Genomic DNA, 20478 nt, shown 5'->3' with positions numbered 1-20478 from the left:
ACGAAGGCCATACATAAAAAGAACTGTTGCGGTCTATTTCATATTTCCTTTACCCATTTTATCCAAAGTCACTTCTTTCTCTGTTGGGGAGCCTCTATTTTCCACCATCTCGATTACGGTTTCTCTTTCCGTGTTCAGTGACACATCCTCCATGGGTTGCTCTGACATTCTTGGTTCTGCTAGTTCTAGATTCATTTTTGGTTCTGTAAAGCACAAATGGTACATCTCCATTAATGTGAACACTCATTAAAAGGCTGCCCTTAAACACATGTAAGATGCACTTTCTAGCTAATAAACTCTCTGCTGTATTTGTCTGTAGGAACTCCACAACTGTCTTTCTGGGTATGCTCGATACAATGTAATACATTTAGATGACAATAAGGCATGATTTTTCATGATATATTGGTCTGTTCAATCTGAAAAACATTTCATGCATTAAAATTCAAAACTTTATTAATGAAACATGTCAAGACTATACATAAAAATCACTCCTGTAATCTGTTTCATATTTCCTTTACCCATTTTATGAGAAGCCTGCTCTTTCTCTGTTGAGGAGCCTTTATTTTCTACCAGCTCGATTATGGTTTCACTTTCACTGTTCAGTGATGCATCCTCCATGGGTTGCTCTGACATTCTTGGTTCTGATGGTTCTAGATTCATTTTTGGTTCTGTAAAGTACAAATGGTACATCTCCATTAATGTGAGGACTCAATAATTAAACACATCCAGGATACACTTTCTAGCTACCATACCTTTGTGAAAGTCTTAATGATTATGTGTTTCAGGTAAAAAAACATATTTTCACTTTCTCCCTATCAGAAACAATATTAATCTAAGGCAATTCATTATGGTGCAGTTACATTTCCTTCCTTTGAGCTTTGGAACGCAAGTAAGCTCCTAAGATAGCTTTCTGGTATCCCCTTGACATGTGAATATCATACTATTCCAAAATATTTGTAAAGCAGTCACTCATGAGGGTATCCCAGTGTAGGGATCAGGAAACAAAACTGGGAGCGGCAAGAATGAAAACAAGACAAAATCTAGAAGAATGAGTTGGGTTGGTAGAAAAACAGCCAGGTCTATAATGATTTCTAGCACTGCAAGTGATTGTCAGTAGAATGAAGGTGCTCCCACAGAATCTCATATTGCTTAGGGGCCACATACAGAGAAAACCAGACCCAATTTTTAAGCTGAGTGAGAGCAGGCATTCAAAGATGCACACCACATGGGTTTGTTCAGGATTATAAGGGAAAAAGAGCGATTGCAGAAAAGAAAAGAAAAGACACGTATACAATGGCAACATATGAACAGGTGATTTATCGCATAAACGATCAGGTGGATAAGTTCGATGTAGTAAGGGAAGGGGGGTCTACGTGCTCCTAATGTACAGTAAAGACATCCACTGAGTTCGTTGCTCTCAGTGTCCCCCAGAAAGTTTCAAAGCTTATGCATAGGCAAATGCTTTACATACTATAGAACGCCCCACGATAGATAATAGAAAGGGGCTGTATGAAAAACTGCCCCCCTTCCATGAAAAAGACACGATAATTGGGAGGACGTTGCATGAGAAGGGGAATATTGCTGTTACACAATATTGATTGTATAATACAGCTGTAAGAGATATTGGAGAGGGAAGTTCTTTCATAGGGGAAAGGGTGCTATGTATTTTTTATCACAATTGGACATGAATTGATTAGAGTGGTTTGCCGTTTACACTTGGGGTTTGCAGTATCAAAACACTAAGGGCCAGATGTAGGTGGCCCAATACCTTGTCGGTAACGGCCGAAATTACCAAATTTCGGCCGTTACCGACCGGTATTGGGCTTTTAGATGTAGGTGGCATTTTTTTAGGATTCGGTATTTTACCGAATCAGTAATTTAAGGATTCGGTAAAATACCGAATTCTTAACATACCGATACGGTAAATTACCGAATCCAGGATGTAGGGAGCACTCAAGTTAGTGCATTCCTCAGTTAAGGATTCTGTATTTACCACCAACTACAAGTTGGTGGTAAATAATGAAAACCTTTGAAAAAACATTTTTTTTGCTTTTCCAACAGTGCGATGTGGCAGACATATACATGCCCTTAGGGCATGTATGTGTGCCACATGTGCACCCATTCACAATTGAGGGGTGCAACAGGGTGTCAAAGTGACACCCTGCCACCCTTCAATCTTTCCCCCTTTTACCGAATCTGTATTTACCGATTTACTGATTCGGTAAATACCGAATCGTAACGATTCGGTAATTTTAACCGAATTTTTAGCTACATCGGTAAAATTCGGTATTTACGAATCGGTAAATACTATTTACCTACATCTAGTCCTAGGCTTTATACCAGGATAGATAATAAAAATGTTATGTTTTGTACTTTGTTTAAAGAAGGTGTGAGGAGGGATGAGTTGGGATGAAGTACGGTGGCAGAGTCAACCACTGTTATTGTAGTTGTCATTGCTTTTCACAAAAATGGAATGATGTACACTTTGATAGGATCTAAACCAATAAACAATCGTTGAAACAAAAAAGGAATGGTCGAAGAGTCAAATGTGACAGACAAAGAGATTTAAAGGACACACACTTAGCAGTCGGATGTTAGTAAATAGAATCAATGAAAGGAGAAATATGAGTAGACGAAGGAAGGAAAATAAAGATGTGCTGAAGCATTTAGAACATGTTGAAGCTGGGGCAGAAAGTAATTAGGTTATTCTGCATAGCCAAGGTGAAAAGAATGACCTCCATGGGCTGTATTATAAATATGGCTCAGGTGTGCACCCCTTTACAGAAGGGGACACAGACACTTGTACGGCCCCTTCTGTTACACTGATGTGCACCAGCACTGTCATGAGAGGGTGTGCCCTAATCTGCATGGGTATACAAAACAGTGATGGATGGAATGCTTGAATAAATCTCAGCCACTGGTAATCACTTTGGGCTGCATCCCAATCCATCGTTATTTTGCACACCATGCCACCTCAGATTGGAACCGGCCTTGCGCAAATCAGTCTTGACCCTGCTTCAATAGGAACAGGCCAGCCCGAACTGCCGAACTAGGTCCTTCCTGAACTGGAACACAAGACACTAAGGACTGGTTTTGGCCTAGTTTTGGGTTCATGAGCCGGGTACAGCCTCATATGCATAGGGGCTTGGCCCCAGGCAAAATGAAAGAATCTCTTTGCCTCTCTGCCCATGCCGTACTATAGTGCCATAGGAAAAAGACTCTTAGGGGGCACACTTACAGATCGCCACAAAAAGGTGACGAACTATCAGTGAACCTCCTGAATGCACCCCTCTGGAGGGGAAATGAAATGAAATTAAATTAAATGAATGAAATGAAATGATTACGCACCTGTATAGCGCACGACTACCCGTAGGCATCTCGGCGCTTATACGAATACCGTCGAAGAACCCTTCCTGGCCTTTCCCTGTGAGGAGCCCACTCCTGGGCACCCCCAAGGTGAAGTCAGGCATCCTCAGCGTTGTTGTGGCCGTTGTAGAGATTGAGCAAGCTATTGCCCAGAGGTGCATAGTGGGACTCACTCTGCACCTCCCATCCCATGTCCCATGAACCCCCCAGACATCTCTCTGCAGGTGGGTGCAGTCACTCACTGCACCCACCTGCAGGGGGATCTCTCTCTTTTCTTTGAAGTGCAGGTGGCATGCCTCCTGCACTCTGAAACACTGAACGGCTTGGAAGCATCCACACCCTGGGGACAGTGCATTAATTTCAACATGGCTCAAACTCCCTTTTTGCCCCTGGTGCACTTGTTTAAATGTGTGCCTTGGCCCAAACAAAGACAGTGTGCTCTTTCGATAATGTGCCCCCTGGACAACAGATTGATAAGAAAGGAGAGGGAGAAAAGGAACCACCTTTCTGAACAGGTGTACATAGAAAAGCAAGTAGAAGAGATTTTACTCGTCTGGGAAACAAAGGTTATTGATTGGCCTTTGGGAAAGCCAAGAATTCTCCCCAAATGGGCTGGAGAAGGAAAGGAGCATAAGTCAGAGTGACACCATATTTTGGAGCATGGGGAGGGTTGTTTACACACTAAAAGGACTTTTGTTTTGTCCGTTTTAAGTTTCAAAGAACTAATCTAATTCACAGCTGCTTTAAGACTTTCATGGACGTTTATCTTGACTTCAGATGATTTATCATCTAAATGAATTAGACTTTGGGTGTGGTGAGCATACAACAGCTAAGAGCAGCCAAAAGACTTGATGAGATAGGACAATGGCAAAAAGGATGCGTTACACAAAATGGTATTGGAAGGATGAGCTCCGGCAATACCATGAGAGAGGATTTTACATTCAGAATGGAAAGAAGAACAGTAGATGGGCTTCAGACTGGTGGGATGTACAATAGGAAATGCAGTATTTCAGATGTCTGTTGTGGCAAGACAGTGGAGGACAATATCATAAACAACTATAACAAAAGCTGCACTGGTCCATCAAAACTCAAAGGCCATCTAAACCAGAGACCACAGCAGACCCTGTACTCTGAAGATACCAATGAGATGGGGTCAAGAATGTGAGACACCTCCAAGAATGAAAAGAACTGCAAACATGTTTTCTCAAGCTAGTTGCGACTGTACTTTCCTTAGGAGGAGTGTTACAAATCTCCCCAAGAATTGGAAATACTGTATCAGCCACTGAATGAAGCATGTGTGCAGACCAATGAATCAAAGGGAAACCAAGTTTAATGCATCACAAATGAAGTTCAGTGAGTGCAAGAGTCAGAGGAGAGAATTATTAAAGCAGTGCAGACAAGGACTCAAAGGAAGAGGAAAGGCAAAGATTGACTGGATTAGTGAACAGTGTTCTGGAAGGAAAATTACTACAGATAATGGAAGTATTCTCATGACAAAACGCATGAAATGGAGAAACAAGAGGGCTGTGACAAAGGAATGAGCAGATTGTAAGAAGCAGGATTAACAAGGGACTCAAGAATGTTGAAAGCTTCCTTGGATGAAGAAACTGCTTCTACAATGCATTTTGCTTAGTAGGGTGCATGTGCCAAACCCACTAGATTCTTGGAGGTGCGAAGGACTTACTGATAAACTTGATGTTTATTCGTATCATAGTCTAGTCTCCAACTCCATTGGAGAGATTTTTTGTGTTGTTTATTCTACTGCAGCAAATTGATAGACTTTTTGGGGATGTAAAAGTAGACCACATTCCAGTAATTGAGACAAGAGCCTATGATGTCACAGGATATGGGACCAGCATAACTTTCTTTCACAAATCTCTGGATGCATCTTTTGCAGGGATTCTGCTCATACACAGAACTGTGCACAGAGACCCAGGACCTCAGTGAATTGTGGTGTACCAAAAAACTCACCTCAGTACCTAGAACCCCTAAACGACTAGCATCAGTGTCTCATTAGCTCTTCGTCCTATGGCAAAGCTAGCAATGATTAGACAACCCAGAACATGCAACTTAGATTACTCTCAGGAACGGTGGGAATCAAGAACACTCTTTTGTTTGTCATTCTCATACCAGTCTACAACGTGAGTAAATAGAGACACAGAAAAGTTTAAAATGTTTATTTTAATGAAGTGCTCTAATGTGCAGTATTTTTGCTAACTTAAGCAGGCATGTGATTACAAATAATACGATTAGCATTGTTACAATTCCATAAAACACAAAGGGAGAAAGCATATTATAACGCTAGTGGAAACAGGACCTATAGTGCCTAGTGTACCACCCTCCTCAACTAGGAACTAGGGGCTAGATGTAGGTAAATTAGATTTACCGATTCATTAATACCGAATTTTACCGATTCGGTATTCATGAATCGGTAAATCTAATGTAGGTAATCATTCGGTGTCAAATACCGAATCCGTAGGATTCGGTATTTACCGATTCGGTGATTACCGAATCGGTATTTGCCATTGATTCCTATGGGCCGTGAAGCCCCTTGGAATCAATGGCAAATACCGATTCGGTAATTACCGAATCGGTAAAAATACCCAATTGCCAAGGGGGACAGGGTGTCACTTTGACACAATGTAGCACCTATGTTTCTGGCTTGTGTGCCATGTGACACACATACATGCCCTTAGGGGATGTATGTGTGCCACATGGCACAGGTGTACATGCACAGATGAACAAGTTACTTACCTTCGGTAACGCTTTTTCTGGTAGATACTATATCTGCCTGTGGATTCCTCACCTTGTGAATATCCCCCTTGCGTCAGCAACGTTCGGAAATTTTCTTCGTAGCACGCCGACGTGGACGACGTCACCGGAGCACGGCATCGCGCGTGACTCCGTCTGACGTCACCGACCCCATATCAGGCCCACGCCGGCGTGATGACGTCAGTTCCGCCCTTTTTTCCGTGCCTTCGAGGCACACGGACGGACCAACGATAGCAAATATGCAAATATACAATGTACACAGTACAAATAGAACCAAATCAATACAACAGTATTACAATCATATATACAGAAAGACCAGGTATAGCAGAGTAGACAACGGGGAGGCGGGTGGGTCAGTGAGGAATCCACAGGCAGATATAGTATCTACCAGAAAAAGCGTTACCGAAGGTAAGTAACTTGTTCTTCTGATAGATACATCTGCCGTGTGGATTCCTCACCTTGTGAATAGATTCCCACAGCAGTCCCCACTCCCGGAGGAGGGTGTCCACTCTGCTACACCAGGAAGTCTTGGAGGACGGAACGCGCGAAGTGGCCATCCCTCCTCACCTCGGTATCCAAGCAGTAATGCTTCGCGAAAGTGTGGAGGGAGGCCCAAGTCGCGGCCCTGCAAATATCCTCAACAGGTACACCCCTAGACAAAGCAGATGTTGCAGACTTTGCTCTAGTTGAATGAGCTCTAATACCCTCAGGAGGGTCCTTACCCGCAAGGGAGTAGCAGATCTTGATGCACAGGATTATCCACCTGGAAAGAGTGCGCTTGTGCACCGCTCTGCCCTTCTTGCAGCCAGCAAAGCCAACAAACAGCTGGTCGTCCACCCGGAAGTCCTTAGTCCGGTCCAGATAGAAAGACACCGCCCTCTTAGGGTCCAGGCGATGCAGCCTCTCTTCCTCCTTAGACGGGTGAGGGGGAGGATAGAAGGTAGGAAGGGTAATGGACTGCCCAAGATGGAAAGGAGTCACCACCTTAGGCAGAAAAGCAGCCCTGGTCCTAAGAACCATCCTTTCTGCATGAATGGTCAGGAATGGGGCTTTGGAACTTAGAGCTTGAAGCTCACTTACCCTCCTTGCCGAGGTGATTGCAACGAGGAAAATTGTTTTAAAAGAGAGAAGCCTCAATGGACACTTGTGCAAGGGTTCGAAGGGAGAACCCATTAAAAAGGTCAGCACAAGATTCAAATCCCAATGAGGAACAATAAAAGGAGTAGGAGGAAACATATTCAAAAGACCCCTCAAGAATCTCAAAACCACCGGAGATTTAAAGAGAGAAGGCTGATCCGGCAAACATAAAAACGCCGATAAGGCCGAAAGATAACCCTTGACCGTGGACACAGCCAAACCTTGCTGTGCCAGATAAAGGGCAAATTGTAAAATATTAGACAAATGAGCCTTCAAAGGGTCAACATCCCTCTCCCTGCACCAAGAAACAAATTTAGTCCACCTATAGGAGTATATGGACTTAGTGGTGTCACGCCTGGCAGAGAGAATAACATCCACGACCTCGTGAGGGAGAGAAAATGAACTCAAGTTGCCCCGTTCAATCTCCAGGCATGAAGGTGTAATGTCTGGAGGTGGGGGTGTAGAACCTGCCCCTCCAACTGAGAGAGGAGGTCTGCCCTGTGAGGGAGACGGAGCGGCGGGTGAGAGGATAGGTGGAGTAGGTCCGAATACCACACCCTTCTTGGCCAATCCGGAGCAACCAATACGACTTGGGCCCGGTCTTGACGAATCTTCCTCAGAACCCGAGGAATCAAAGGTATGGGGGGAAACGCGTAAAGGAGTCGATCTCCCCAACTCAACTGAAACGCGTCCCCCAATGCTCCTTGCATCGGATACTGGAGACTGCAGAATGAAGGGCAGTGAGCATTCTCGCGAGTGGCAAATAGATCCACCCGAGGAGTCCCCCACATCCGAAAGATGTCGTGAACAACCTCCGGGTGAAGCCTCCACTCGTGGTCGGCAGAGAACTGCCGACTGAGACTGTCTGCACGCACGTTCAGAACCCCGGCCAGATGATTTGCCACCAGACAAATCTGATGGTCCTGAACCCAGGACCAGAGACGCAGAGCCTCTCTGCAGAGACACTGCGACCCTACTCCTCCCTGCTTGTTGATGTACCACATCGCGGTCGTGTTGTCCGTTAGAACCTGAACCGAACGACCGCGAAGGGAAGGGAGGAAGGCCTTGAGCGCCAAACGTATCGCCCTCAATTCCAGAAGGTTGATGTGAAACAACCTTTCTTCCGGAGACCAAAGACCTTTGACCTCCAGGTCTCCCAGATGAGCACCCCACCCTAGAGTGGATGCATCCGATATCACTGTGGCCACCGATGGAGGCAGCTGAAAAGGCTTTCCTTGTGACAGATTGCCTTCCACGCCCCACCAAGACAGATCCGCTGCAGCTTCCCTGGAGATCCTCACTGACTCCCTGAGATCTCCGTTGTGCTGATACCACTGCCTGCGGAGGCACCACTGGAGCGCCCTCATGTGCCAGCGTGCATGACTGACCAACAGAATGCAAGAAGCCATCAGACCGAGCAGGCGAAGGACCTTCAGGACTGGAACAACCGCCCCATTGAAGAATAAAGGAACCATTTCCTGAATGTCGCGAATCCTTTGAGGTGGAGGGAATGCACGACATACAGAAGTGTCCAGTACCGAACCTATGAACAGGTTGCGCTGGGAGGGCACCAGGTGAGATTTGGGTACGTTTATCGAAAAACCCAACCTGTGTAACAACTGAGTTGTCTCCTGCAGATGATGGAGCACCATCTCCGGCGACTCTGCTTTGAACAGCCAATCGTCCAGGTACGGGAAAACTGGAATCCCCGACCTTCTGAGATGTGCAGCCACCACAGCCATCACCTTGGTGAAAACTCGAGGCGCAGTAGTAAGTCCAAACGGGAGGACCGCAAACTGGTAGTGCTGCGAACCCACGGTAAAACGGAGATACTTCCTGTGCGACTTCAGGATTGGGATGTGGAAATACGCATCCTGCAAGTCGATCGACACCATCCAGTCTTCTTCCATCAGTGCCAGAAGAACCTGAGCAAGGGTGAGCATTTTGAACTTCTCCTGTTTGAGATAGAGGTTCAAAATCCTGAGATCCAGGATAGGCCGAAGCCTGCCATCCTTCTTGGGAATCAAGAAATACCGGGAGTAGCACCCTTGACCCCTCTCCTGCTCTGGAACCACCTCTATTGCACCCTTTCGAAACAGTGCCAGGACTTCCTCCTGCAGGAGAAGCAGGTGGTCCTCCGAGCAATAACCTTGGCAAGGAGGGTAATTGGGAGGGAACTCCTGAAAAGGAAGTGCATACCCATTCTCTACGAGATTGAGAACCCAAAGATCTGATGTAACCGATTCCCAATCTCGTAGAAAGTGAGTAAGCCGACCCCCTACTGGCCCTACATGATCCAGAATGGTGGATCTAGGGCTGCTTTGCTGATGCGGGTGGGGGTTGGGCATTATTGGAGGAAGTGGAGGAAGAGGAGACTTGACGTCCACGTCCACGACCCCTCTGTCTACCTCTATAGGACCTATATAGAGGGTTTTGCTGCTGCTGCTGTTGCTGTTGGCCCTGCTTGAAGGGACGAAAAGAAGATTTAAATCCCTTGAATTTTCTAGCCGTCGACCCTCTCATCTGCAGACCCAAGGATCTCGCAGTGGCACGGCTGTCTTTAAACCTTTCCAAGGCCACATCAGCCTTTTTACCAAAAAGGCCAGTCCCATCAAAGGGTAAGTCCAGCAAAGTAGATTGTACATCCGCTGAGAAATCAGAAGACTTTAACCACGCGGCTCTCCTGGTTGCAATGGATGAGCCCATAATTCTGGCAACAGAATCCACAGTGTCCATGCCGCTTTGAATGACCATGCGGGCCGCAGCCTGAGTGTCAGAGATCACTTCATTAAAGTTTTTCTTATCCTCCTCAGGAAGTTTTGTAGACAATTGCTTCACTGAGTCCATCAGCGCGTGCACATATCTACCTAAAAGGCAAGTAGCGTTTGATGACTTCAGAGCCATGCTCCCAGAAGAGAAAGTCTTCTTCGCAGCCTGATCCAATTTCTTAGACTCTTTATCAGCTGGCACTTGAGGGAAAGAGCCTGCAGCCCTATTAGAGCAAGCCGCCTGAACCACAAGACTTTCCGGAGATGGATGTGTAGACAGAAAGGCAGGGTCATCAGGAGCCACCCTATAGCGCCTTGCAATAACCCTTGAAACTGCAGGAGCAGACAACGGCCTCTTCCAAACCTCCTTAATTGGATCTGACAAGGCATCAGTAAACGGCAGAGTTGGCTCCACAATCGAAGAAGGAGAATGCAGGACTTCTGTGAGAATGTTGGGCTTGTACTCCACTGTGGGCAGCTTTAAGCTAAGAAGGTCAGCAGCCTTCCTAATAACCACGTGATAAGGAGCGACGTCCCTTGATGGTGCATCAGAAGTCGAAGGCAGACCCCACTCGGGAGAGAGTTCCAGACCACTAGCATCCCGAAGCTCATCGAAGTCATCATCATGATCAGGAAGCTCGCCTTCTTCCACATCTGAACTCTCATCATCCTTTTGCTCGAGAAGACGCTGAGCTCTCCGCCTCGACCACTCCATTCGAATCGAAGTCGATGGATCCGGCAACGACTCCGACGGAGCCGGTTCCGACGTCGATCGAGGAACCGGAGCAGGAGGACGAGAGTCATGAACAGGCGTAGTACCTCGATCACGACGAGGTCGATCCGGAGTCGGCGAAGCCGCATGCGGAGTCGAAGACCTCGGTGGAGCCGTACCGAGCCAAGGTGAAAGAGGCGCCGGCATGAAAGGCATAAATGGAGCAGGGCATACGACTGAGGAATACCCAGATTGTATGATAATGGACCCATGGGGCCACCAGGCGCTCCAGTGGGGTACATTGCCCTCGAATAAACTCCATACATCGCATTGAGAAAATGCGAGGGATCCTGCCCAGGACCAGGAAAGGAAGGGTACGGACCTACCGGATGTTGCAATGGAGGCCGACCCGACACATCCTCACCCTGACCTTCCGGATTCACAGGAGTCTCCGTCGAAGCCGGTTCTTGAATCACCTCCTCTTCTTCATGCTCCGAGGAAACCGGCTCCGGGTCCGGCTCCGGCTCCGGCGCCGGAGAACCTTCTTTTGACAAAGCAGGTGAAGGAGAGACAAAGTCCTTACGATGTTTGTGAGACCTTCTCTTCGAGTCAGAGGAATCCTTCCCCGAATGATGTCTCGAACTGTGCTTCCTCCTCTTATGCTTTCTCCTCGAAGAGCTCGAAGCATGTCCGGAAGCCGACTTAGATCTAGACCTAGATCTATCTCTGGACTTCGACTTCGCTTTAGACCTCGAGTCCTCTCCAGACCTCGAGCCCGCTCTGGACCTCGACGCCAATACCGACCTCGACCGAGACTTTTGCTTCGACTTCGATCTCCGTGACGTAGATCTCGAAAGTCACCCAGAGTCTTTCTTCACCTTCGCCAAAAGCAACTTTGCTTCACGCTCCCGAAGCGCCTTTGGATTCATCTTAAAACAGGACTCGCAGTTCTTCACATCGTGACTTGAACCAAGACACCACAAACAATCCTTATGTGGGTCAGTGATAGACATCATGCGGGCACAAGACCTACATGGTTTAAAGCCTGTTTTCCTCAACGACATCTCCGGAGAAGAACAAGGTCGTAAGAGAGAAACAGTGACAAATATCAAACAGAAAGATACTAGGTATCGCTGAAGATCCCGAAAACCGTTAGCGTCGGAGACGCGGAAAAAAGGGAACTGACGTCATCACGCCGGCGTGGGCCTGATATGGGGTCGGTGACGTCAGACGGAGTCACGCGCGATGCCGTGCTCCGGTGACGTCGTCCACGTCGGCGTGCTACGAAGAAAATTTCCGAACGTTGCTGACGCAAGGGGGATATTCACAAGGTGAGGAATCCACACGGCAGATGTATCTATCAGAAGTGCATGTACACAGGAATTAGCTATTTACCACCCAATAGTATTGGGTTGTAAATAACGAATTCTTAAGGGTCTGTGGCACTGTTTACTGTGCCACCTACATCTGGATTTACAGAATCTGTAAATTTACCGATTCGGTATTTTACAGATTCTGTAAATTTACAGAATCGGTAAATTTACCGATTCTGTAAATCTCAAGCCCCCTACATGTCAAACACCAAATACCGGTCGGTAACGGCCGAAATCGGCCGTTACCTACCGGTATTTGGTCTTCTACATCTGCCCCTAGGTTTTATAATAATAGAAGGTCTCTTAGGCTTGAATGGGGAACCCCATACCTCCAAGATCAGCAGAAGGGAATCACAACAGGATCAGCAAAGCTCTCTCTCTTAGGAAAAGGATTTTCTCCAAGTGCCCTAATCATGCATGCAGTGCACTATTAAAGGCGCTAGAATTTCAGTTAGCTGCAGTTGTGTGCATGTTGTGTCTAGAGCGTGGGCCGATCAGCCAGAATAACAGCTTACATCGTTATGATAACGCTGGCGGCTTCTGCGCACAGTGTACAGACGGAGTTGGCAATGTAAGTCTAGGGATGTTGAAAACAATCCTTCAACAGTTACATGCAGTGTTGTGTGCAAAAGCTGCAAAATGGCGTTTAAACGTCTAATAATCTGGGCTAACATAGCAATGTGTGCACGCAAGGCCCTGCCTTCACTACACCCTCTCTTGATCCGAACACGCACAAGAAGGGAGGCAATTTAGGAATGCAAAGTTCAATTTCGAGTGAGACAGAATCAAGTTAAAAAAATTACCAAAACCTATAATTGGGAGTAATAAGTTCAGAATAGCCATGCAAAATTCGAGAAAAAACACCAAAAAGGGAGAATAAACTACCCCACCCTAAAAAAGGGAAAGAAAAAAAGTGTTTGAGCATATGCCCTGGTGAAGATGGATAAATGCCAAATCAATCCAACAGCATATAGGCACAGTACGTTGCAACTGCTTCCAAGAGGAAGTCATTATTATCTTCAGAAAACATTTCAGCCATCCAATTCAATAAGGCGAAGGAACATACATGTTCTTTGACAGCCGGAGCCTCTAGCACCATCAGAGGATAACTCTGGTGTTCTTTGAGATAACTGTGTGCCAGAAAGTCATGGGCTGCAGCCCATATGTCCCAATTGCCTAGGCCTCCATGTGCAGCTGCACAGGCCATTATTCCGATAACAGAACAGTCTAACTCATGAGCAACTAAGGGACTCATCAGTAGATCATACTCCTGGTTAGGAGACACAAATCCAGAGTCCATTCAAAACAGCAACCCAGCAATGGAAACAGGTTGCACGCATGTAAAGTAGGAAAACTGGAAGGAAAATCCATTTGCTACACTCAAAGTGGCTAGAGGTAGTGTTCCATAGTAATCAAGCATCCGGTTGCGAAGCTGGAGCGGGCAGGCGTGTTATCTTGTGACACAGGGTGTACAGCCATTTTTGAGCAAGCAAATTAAAAGCAGTACACCAGCAGCCAAGGTGAGAATTATTGGTAAGCCGCCGAAGAGGCAGGAATAAATAGAATGAAAAAACACTGATATTACCCCAAATATAGTTTGGAATTAAGTCACAAGGCCAGAGCTTACTACTTAAAAAAATTAGCCAAGCCTGTGGTCGACGAGGTATTGAATATAGTGTGAATCAAAGCGCCAAAATGAAGTGGGAGATCAGTATTTAAAAGCGCATGCACCTGAGTGCGGGTGTTTGCCATGTGAAGGACGAATGTTTCATGAGATGAAGTAAGGGCAATTTCTTTCTGTGACAATAGAGCCCTTATTCGACTCATCTTGTTGAACTCTGATTTCAAGGTCGGAATGGAAGGCCAGATGTATACATCAAGCTTCCCATGCGGAGGGGGGAATAGTGCATTCTTACAGCAGACTACACGTTGGGAGACGGTCACAATGTATGGAATCCCTGCCAGCATACCACAGCAATCTTCATTATTTAAAAGTATATAGCTACCGTTAGCTAATAACGTGAATGTTGGTGTGAAAGCTGGGACTGGATTACCCTTTAAAATGCATGCTAAATTTGGGGCCCTCGTGTTGCAGGAGCCGTGCAATTGGATGTTCTTGCAAACCAGTGAGTGATCAGGTGTAGAAGTGCATTCTTCTCCCTTTAAATAAACCTCTTTACCCTCCCTCGGGCATCTATAAGTACATGACAAAGACCATACTTCATGGAGATATGCGCTACCCAATGGTTCATATCTGCCTATGGCATAATGTTTCATGCATGAACTGAATTTAAATAGGGGGAAATGCCGCGTTATTAGCCTATTAACTAAGCCATACAGCTGAATTACTTTTGGCAACAGTAAAAGGTAAAGGTTCCAACTTTTCAATATGCAAAAGTGAATATGCAGCATCCTTCATAGACATAAATTGCTGTTTTTCAGTCAAATTAAACAATAAAAATAGAGAGGACGTGTTCATGTAGTCCAATGGAACTTTACCAGCTTTTAAGGTTTGCAAAGTCCAAGCAAACTGCATAATGGAACGTAATTGATTTTGACCATGGTACAAAACAGACACTTCATCTTGAAGAATATCAACAACAGATGAAACAATATTATCGGGAAGAAAGAGTATTAATGCTATTATCAACGACTGCCAGCACTTTTTCTAAATTGGCTTGATCAATAGCCCGCAATCTAGAAGCAGCTTCAATTTGAGACAGTTGCCAAACTTAATTGTAAACAGCATATACTTTTCTTTTTGACCAGCCTCCAACAGGGCCTTTAACAAAGTAATTCAAATCAACATCATCAGACAATTTGGAGAAGTGAACTTTAACTGACGCTAAAGTGGAATGTTAAAGCCAGTTCTGACATAACTTGCCTGATGAATAGGTAGTAACAGAAAGGGTAGTTTCAAAACAGGGATCCACCCTAACCTGTGTATAGCCAGGGGTCAGACCCAGAAAACGGTGTTGGCATGAATCTGCACTTTTCTGCCATAGCAACCAACCCTCCGGATCCAAGATGGAAATATTAAAGGAGGAATTTGCTAACAGGGACTGCAAATCATCAATGGACATATCAGTGTGATTGTACCATGTAGGGTATTTTCCCAAATCAGGAATGGAAGGGTGTTGGACTTGGCCTTTTTCCCCAAAAAAATTTCGCTTTTGACCCCCCTATTTAGGATGTCTCCCCCATGGGATTAAACCTGTATAGGCCATGAGTGGTGTGAGACACCTTGTTGAAAATGTAATTACATGTAATAATGTGAGCACTTGTAAAATCCCCCATTTTAAAAATGTACCTGACTAAAATGTACTGTGTTCTTAAAATGGATGCCATGGCCCTGGGTAGTGCCACCTGACTGCGTTAGGTCAGCGGTCTAGATAATAATACCCAGCTACCCCTAGCTTTTGGAGGGAAAGCCTGGCACCCAGGGTGCTCACCCCCTCCCCTAGAACCAGTTTAGGCTAGATTTGCCAACATTCTAGAAGGTCCTGGCACTGCCTGGGAGGAGGGTATAAATAGGGAGAAGTGCCACCAGAAAGTCAGTCAGCGCTGGGACAAGACAGAGAGGGGACCTGCTGCGAGGTGCTACCGCCACATGGGCCTGTGAGCTGGGCCCCGTACCCCTAAAACCCCCCTACACTGCTGTCCCCATGGGCCCCTGACAAAGGAGGGCCCCTACCCAGGTCACTGAAGCTGTTTGGACCAGGTACCACGTCAGTGCTGTGTGGAGAAGTGCTCAGGAGGTGAGGAAGGTGCCCCTGAGGAACTGCTATGGGACTGACCGCCCCCCTTGTGAAACTGTGGCCCCTTCAAAGCGCCATCTGGGGAAGAGTATGCCCCTAGGAACTGTCACTCCCTTGTAAGGCACTGCCTGTCAAGCGCTATAATTGGGAAGAAGCGCTGGGTGAAGTTACGCGTTGAACTGAACTGTACAGCTGGGGAAGCGCTATAATGGTGAAGCGCTAGAAACTTGAATTGTGCCCTGCATAGCGCTGTGTGGTGAAGCGCTGGAGAAGTGCTAAATTCCTGCCCCCCTCTGCGTGGTCTGAGGAAGGAGCTGAGGTTGTGGGCAGAGGGAGGAGCAGAGCGCTGTGAATTGCGCCGTTTGCTGAGGAGACTGTGAGGAGGAATAGCGCTGGAGGAGCCTACCCTCGTTTTGGCGCGCTGTCCGCCATATAAATAATTAAATAAAGGGAGCCTACCCCTTATCACCGCCGCGGTCCGGCGCTGTCAGGGTAGGCCCCCCCCGCTGTGGTGTAGATCGACGCGGCGGCCCCCGGTACCAGGAGAGGGCCGCCGAAGTGAAGAAGGGGCCGCGCTAGGCCCTGAGGCCGCGGCACTCGCGTCATGTGACAGGGGCCTGGCCGCGTCATCGGCCCGCCCCCGCCGCGCACGGATTGGCCTGCGCAGCCGTGCCCTGGAAGGCCGCGCAGGGATTGGCCGCCCGCGAGCAGCCCAGGAAGAGGAGCGTCGTGAAGCCCTGGGCCCCCGTGAGGGAGGGGGACCCAGGTGAAGGGTTGGTGCGGGGCCCCCGTGACTGAGCCCCGATTGCCAGCGACCGGAGCGGGAGGCCACCCCGCCGGTTTGTGCTCCTGAGTGAGGGGCCGGTGACATAGGCGGGGCCGGGGCACACTGTCGGTGCCAGCCCCGCCTACCATACGAAGCCGGCCAGAGGAGCAGAGTGCCTGCGGGGCTAGCGAGGACGAGGGAGCCCGATTGTGCCGCCCGGAGGCCGCATTGAACCCCCCCCCCGGGCCCCCGTGAGGAGGAGAGGCCCGAGTGACGCCGCAGGAAGGAGGGGGCCTCGAGGCATATTGCCGGTGCCTGCCCCCTCCCCGGAGGAGAGCCCCGCGTGTGTCCTGCGTCTACATTGAGGCGAATTACAAAAGGGGGTGGTGATGAACAGAGACTCTGTCCCTCACCACCCCTTGTTGTAAATACATTGAGGCGAAAGCAGAGCCCTGGGGAAGCCGGTGAGTGGGAGCTCGAGCGGAGCCACCCTGGGAGGGACCTACATGACTTCCGAGTCCCGGAGGGGACTCAATCAGTAAAAGACCTATCAACCTGTATGCAGCTGCCCGTGGGGACCGAACCCAGCAGGGTGCCCTGAGTAAAGGTCTTTGTGGAGGGCATGACCCCCCCGTCTGAATATGGGGCACCTGTGGAGAGAGGAGGACCAGCGGTCCCTGTGCCGCTGTTGTAGGTCTGTTGCCCCATGCTCCCGTACTCATGTTCCGGGCTATGGTGTTTGGGCCTAGTGCTAATGTGAACGCTACCTACATGACCCTGGTGGTTAGGCCTGGCTCCTATGTATAGCTGGTATGCTGATGGTACTGCCGAGGTTTGGGTTGCGGGTTGGGAACTGGGGGTGGTTATATCCAGGTGCCCAGGATTCAGTTAATGACCCCGGGTGGAGGTGATTAGACTAGCCCGGACCTTGCTGAATGAAGTGTTACACCCACCTAACGAGTTGGTTACCTTCCGGGCCTAATGTGATGTTGCCGGAGCTCAAATGATATGTGCATTCTGGATTGAGGGGTTGTCTGTCCCTTGATTTAGGTCTACTCCACCTGATGTTTGGTACCCCTAGGTTTCTGATAGAGGAAACCTTGCTGTGTTAAGGTGCTGTGGTGACCTGCCCTGTAGATCTTGCGAAGGCGGCCTAAGGGACCTATGGTTATACCCGCATGCTATTAGATGCCGGGCTGCTATGAGGGCTTCCCTTACAAGGGGTTATGTATGAGGTGTTATTCCAGGCCCTTGTTTATGTACCAGATTGATGGGCCAGACAGGCTGATTCATTACAGGTGCTCCTGTCTATTATTAAATGTGCTATGATGCTCTGGTTTTTCCCTTACAGGGGTGGGGTTTGGCGTTATAACGCAGGAAGTGTGTTTATGCATAATGTTGGAGTTTGCAATTACAGCCAACCCCCTAAGGATGAGAGCCTGAGTTGGCCCCGCCAGAGTGGCCCCAGGTCTAGTGTTTAATTAACCATCCTTTTTCCTTTCAGCATGGACTTTGGACTCAACCCTTTTTGTCCCATGTAAATAATCCCCCACTGAAGTACTTGGCTCTGGTGCCAGTTGGCGCCTTGATGTGACTACCACTATTCTGTTCCTTTTTACCTTGCAGGTTGGAGACATCACTAAACTTAATCTTTTTCCAACCAAAGGTGGTGTCGTGACTCTTTTGTGGTGTGCTTGGTGTGTCGTCTGTGGGTACTGCGTGAATGCTTCACATGTCCTCGAAGTTTGGCCTGCCCGCTTGATGCCATGCTACCCCGGTTGAGATTTGGGTAACCCCCATTTCTTACATTGGTGGCAAGCGGTGGGATAGGACTTGTGTTTGCGCAGTACCACAGCGGCCACGGGTTACACTGCAAATAGAGCTTTGGATGTAATCCGAGCCTTGTTGTGGGGATTATTGTTGTTTGCTAAATTGCTTCCTCCTGAAAGTGTTTGACAACTGTGTCCCCTTGGTCCACTGTGGGTGTGTCCCGAGAGACCTCGCTACGATGGGGTTGGTTTATGAGGAGGTGGAACTAATGGAGTACACCGAACAGGAGGTGATAGATTTCCTCCTGGAGAGAGAGATACCCCCAGTAGGGAACATTAGGAGAAATTTGTTTCTCTATGAGGCCCTCAAGAGGGGAGAGCCCTTAGAGATTGGTGGGGACTTGTCTGAATACCCTCCCGAGTTTTTGAAGGGTCAGTGGGTTAGAGACCAGAGAGAGGGCTCCCCATCCAGAACCCTGGGAGGAAATTACTCTGATGAGGAGGAGGAAGAGTTTAACAGGGCAAAGACACCAGTAGCTGTGGAGGACACCGAAGAGAGGGAGTCTCGCACTGGGTCCAGTCCCGGGGGCACTGCCCCATCCCTTTCCCTGTCCCCAGAAGAGTGGGTAGATAGGAGAGAAGAGAGGGAGTATCAGCTGGCGCTGGCAAAGCTCAGGCATGCCGAGGGCTTAGCACAGCTGAGGGTAGAAGAGCAGCGACTAGAGACTGAAAAAGACCTAGCGCTGGAGAGGATGACGGAGGCGGAGGGGGCCTTTGCAAGAGAGAGATCAGCTCAGGTGGGTAGGTTGTCCCCTGAGAGTGGTTTTAGGAGTCTGGATTCACCGAGGAGGGTGGGATCCAGTGGTGGCAGCGAGTGTAGGTCCAGTGCAAGGAGTCCCACTCCCGAAGCCCAGGAGACTGTGCCTGATTCCCCGGAAGAGGAGGACGGGTTAGTGTTCAGGGGCAGGGGAAAGCTGTCCCATCAGTCCTGGGGAGAGTTCGAGGAGGAGTGAGACTGTACTGGAGGATTGGGTGGTGAGGAGAGCAGTGGAGGATTGGGAAGGGCTGTGCCATGCCGTTATCCGGGAGCACATGCTGAGGAGTTGTTTCCCAAGACTGCGTCACCATCTGTTGCAGTGCGGGTTCTCAGACCCCAGGGAACTTGCACGGGAGGCAGACCTCTGGGTAAGTGCCAGAGCGTCTGGGAAGGCTGAGGGGAGTGATCCTGAAGGGAGTGAGACGGGGAGGTGTCCCAAGGTGCCCCAGCTGCGGCCACCGGGCTTGGAGTGTTCTTTAAGAGAACCCCAGCTTGGGAGGCTAGGCTGCCCCGATGTGTCATCCAGAGGGAGGGATCCCCTTATGTCAGGAGAACCCGGAGCATCAATAATCAGAGCTCCAGTGGTTTGGGGGTCTGACCAGTCACAGGGGTTAGATCCTGGACTGGGGGTTCAGGTTCAGGAGTTGCCTGGCCTGGAGGGTGGGGTTCCTGTAATGCAGGTCCCTACCAAATTGACTTCCAGGGGTACCACTCCCAGAGGGAGGGTGCGGAACTCTGGGAGGGGGTGCAGAGGGAGGAAGGTCTCTTCTCTGTCACCAGCTCAGCCACAGGGCGCAGACCCCGGTTGGGTGGCCAGGGACAGGAGTTGCCTGCCCTGGTGGGTGGGACATCTGAAACCAGAGTCCCCCCGGAAGTGACTCCCAGGGGTACTTCTCCGGGTAGGAGGGTGCGGAACTCTGGGAGGGGGTGCAGGGAGAGGGAGGACTCGCCCCTGTCACCGGTTCAGCCTGGGGGTTTCGACTCCAGGTTGGGGAGAGAGTTGTGTGAGGGTGTCCCCAGGCGTAGGAGATGGAGGAACCCTAGGAGGAGAAGTAGGGGGAGGAGAGCCTCGCCCCTAAGTGCTGGTCAGCCTGAGGGTGTAGACCCCAGGTGGGTTGACCTTTGGCAATTTGGAGAGAAGAGAGTGGTCCAAGAGAATTACAAGCCTGGGGCTAGAGCCTCCCACTCTAGGAAGGAGAAACATCCCACTAGGGAACACCAGTGGGGTGGTATTGTTGGT

At 48.6% G+C, this 20478-nt stretch overlaps 1 protein-coding gene across 1 annotated transcript in view; it reads right to left on the bottom strand.

Annotated features, from left to right (window-relative positions):
• DNAAF1 (dynein axonemal assembly factor 1) overlaps positions 1-20478 on the bottom strand; it is a 485669-nt gene that overhangs the window by 356188 nt on the left and 109003 nt on the right. Inside the window, exons 3-4 of the mRNA XM_086945201.1 lie at positions 519-668; positions 54-203 (exon numbers count right to left, since the gene is read on the bottom strand). Of these exons, the coding sequence (XP_086801327.1) occupies positions 54-203; positions 519-668 (300 nt within the window). The remainder of the gene's footprint in view (positions 1-53; positions 204-518; positions 669-20478) is intronic.

The sequence above is a fragment of the Lissotriton vulgaris genome, chromosome 12 (assembly GCF_964263255.1).
Source record: "Lissotriton vulgaris chromosome 12, aLisVul1.2, whole genome shotgun sequence".
NCBI classification, from domain to species: domain Eukaryota; kingdom Metazoa; phylum Chordata; class Amphibia; order Caudata; family Salamandridae; genus Lissotriton; species Lissotriton vulgaris.
The sequence above is the reverse complement of the archived record's forward strand: the minus strand, read 5'-3'. Positions and strand labels throughout refer to the sequence as shown.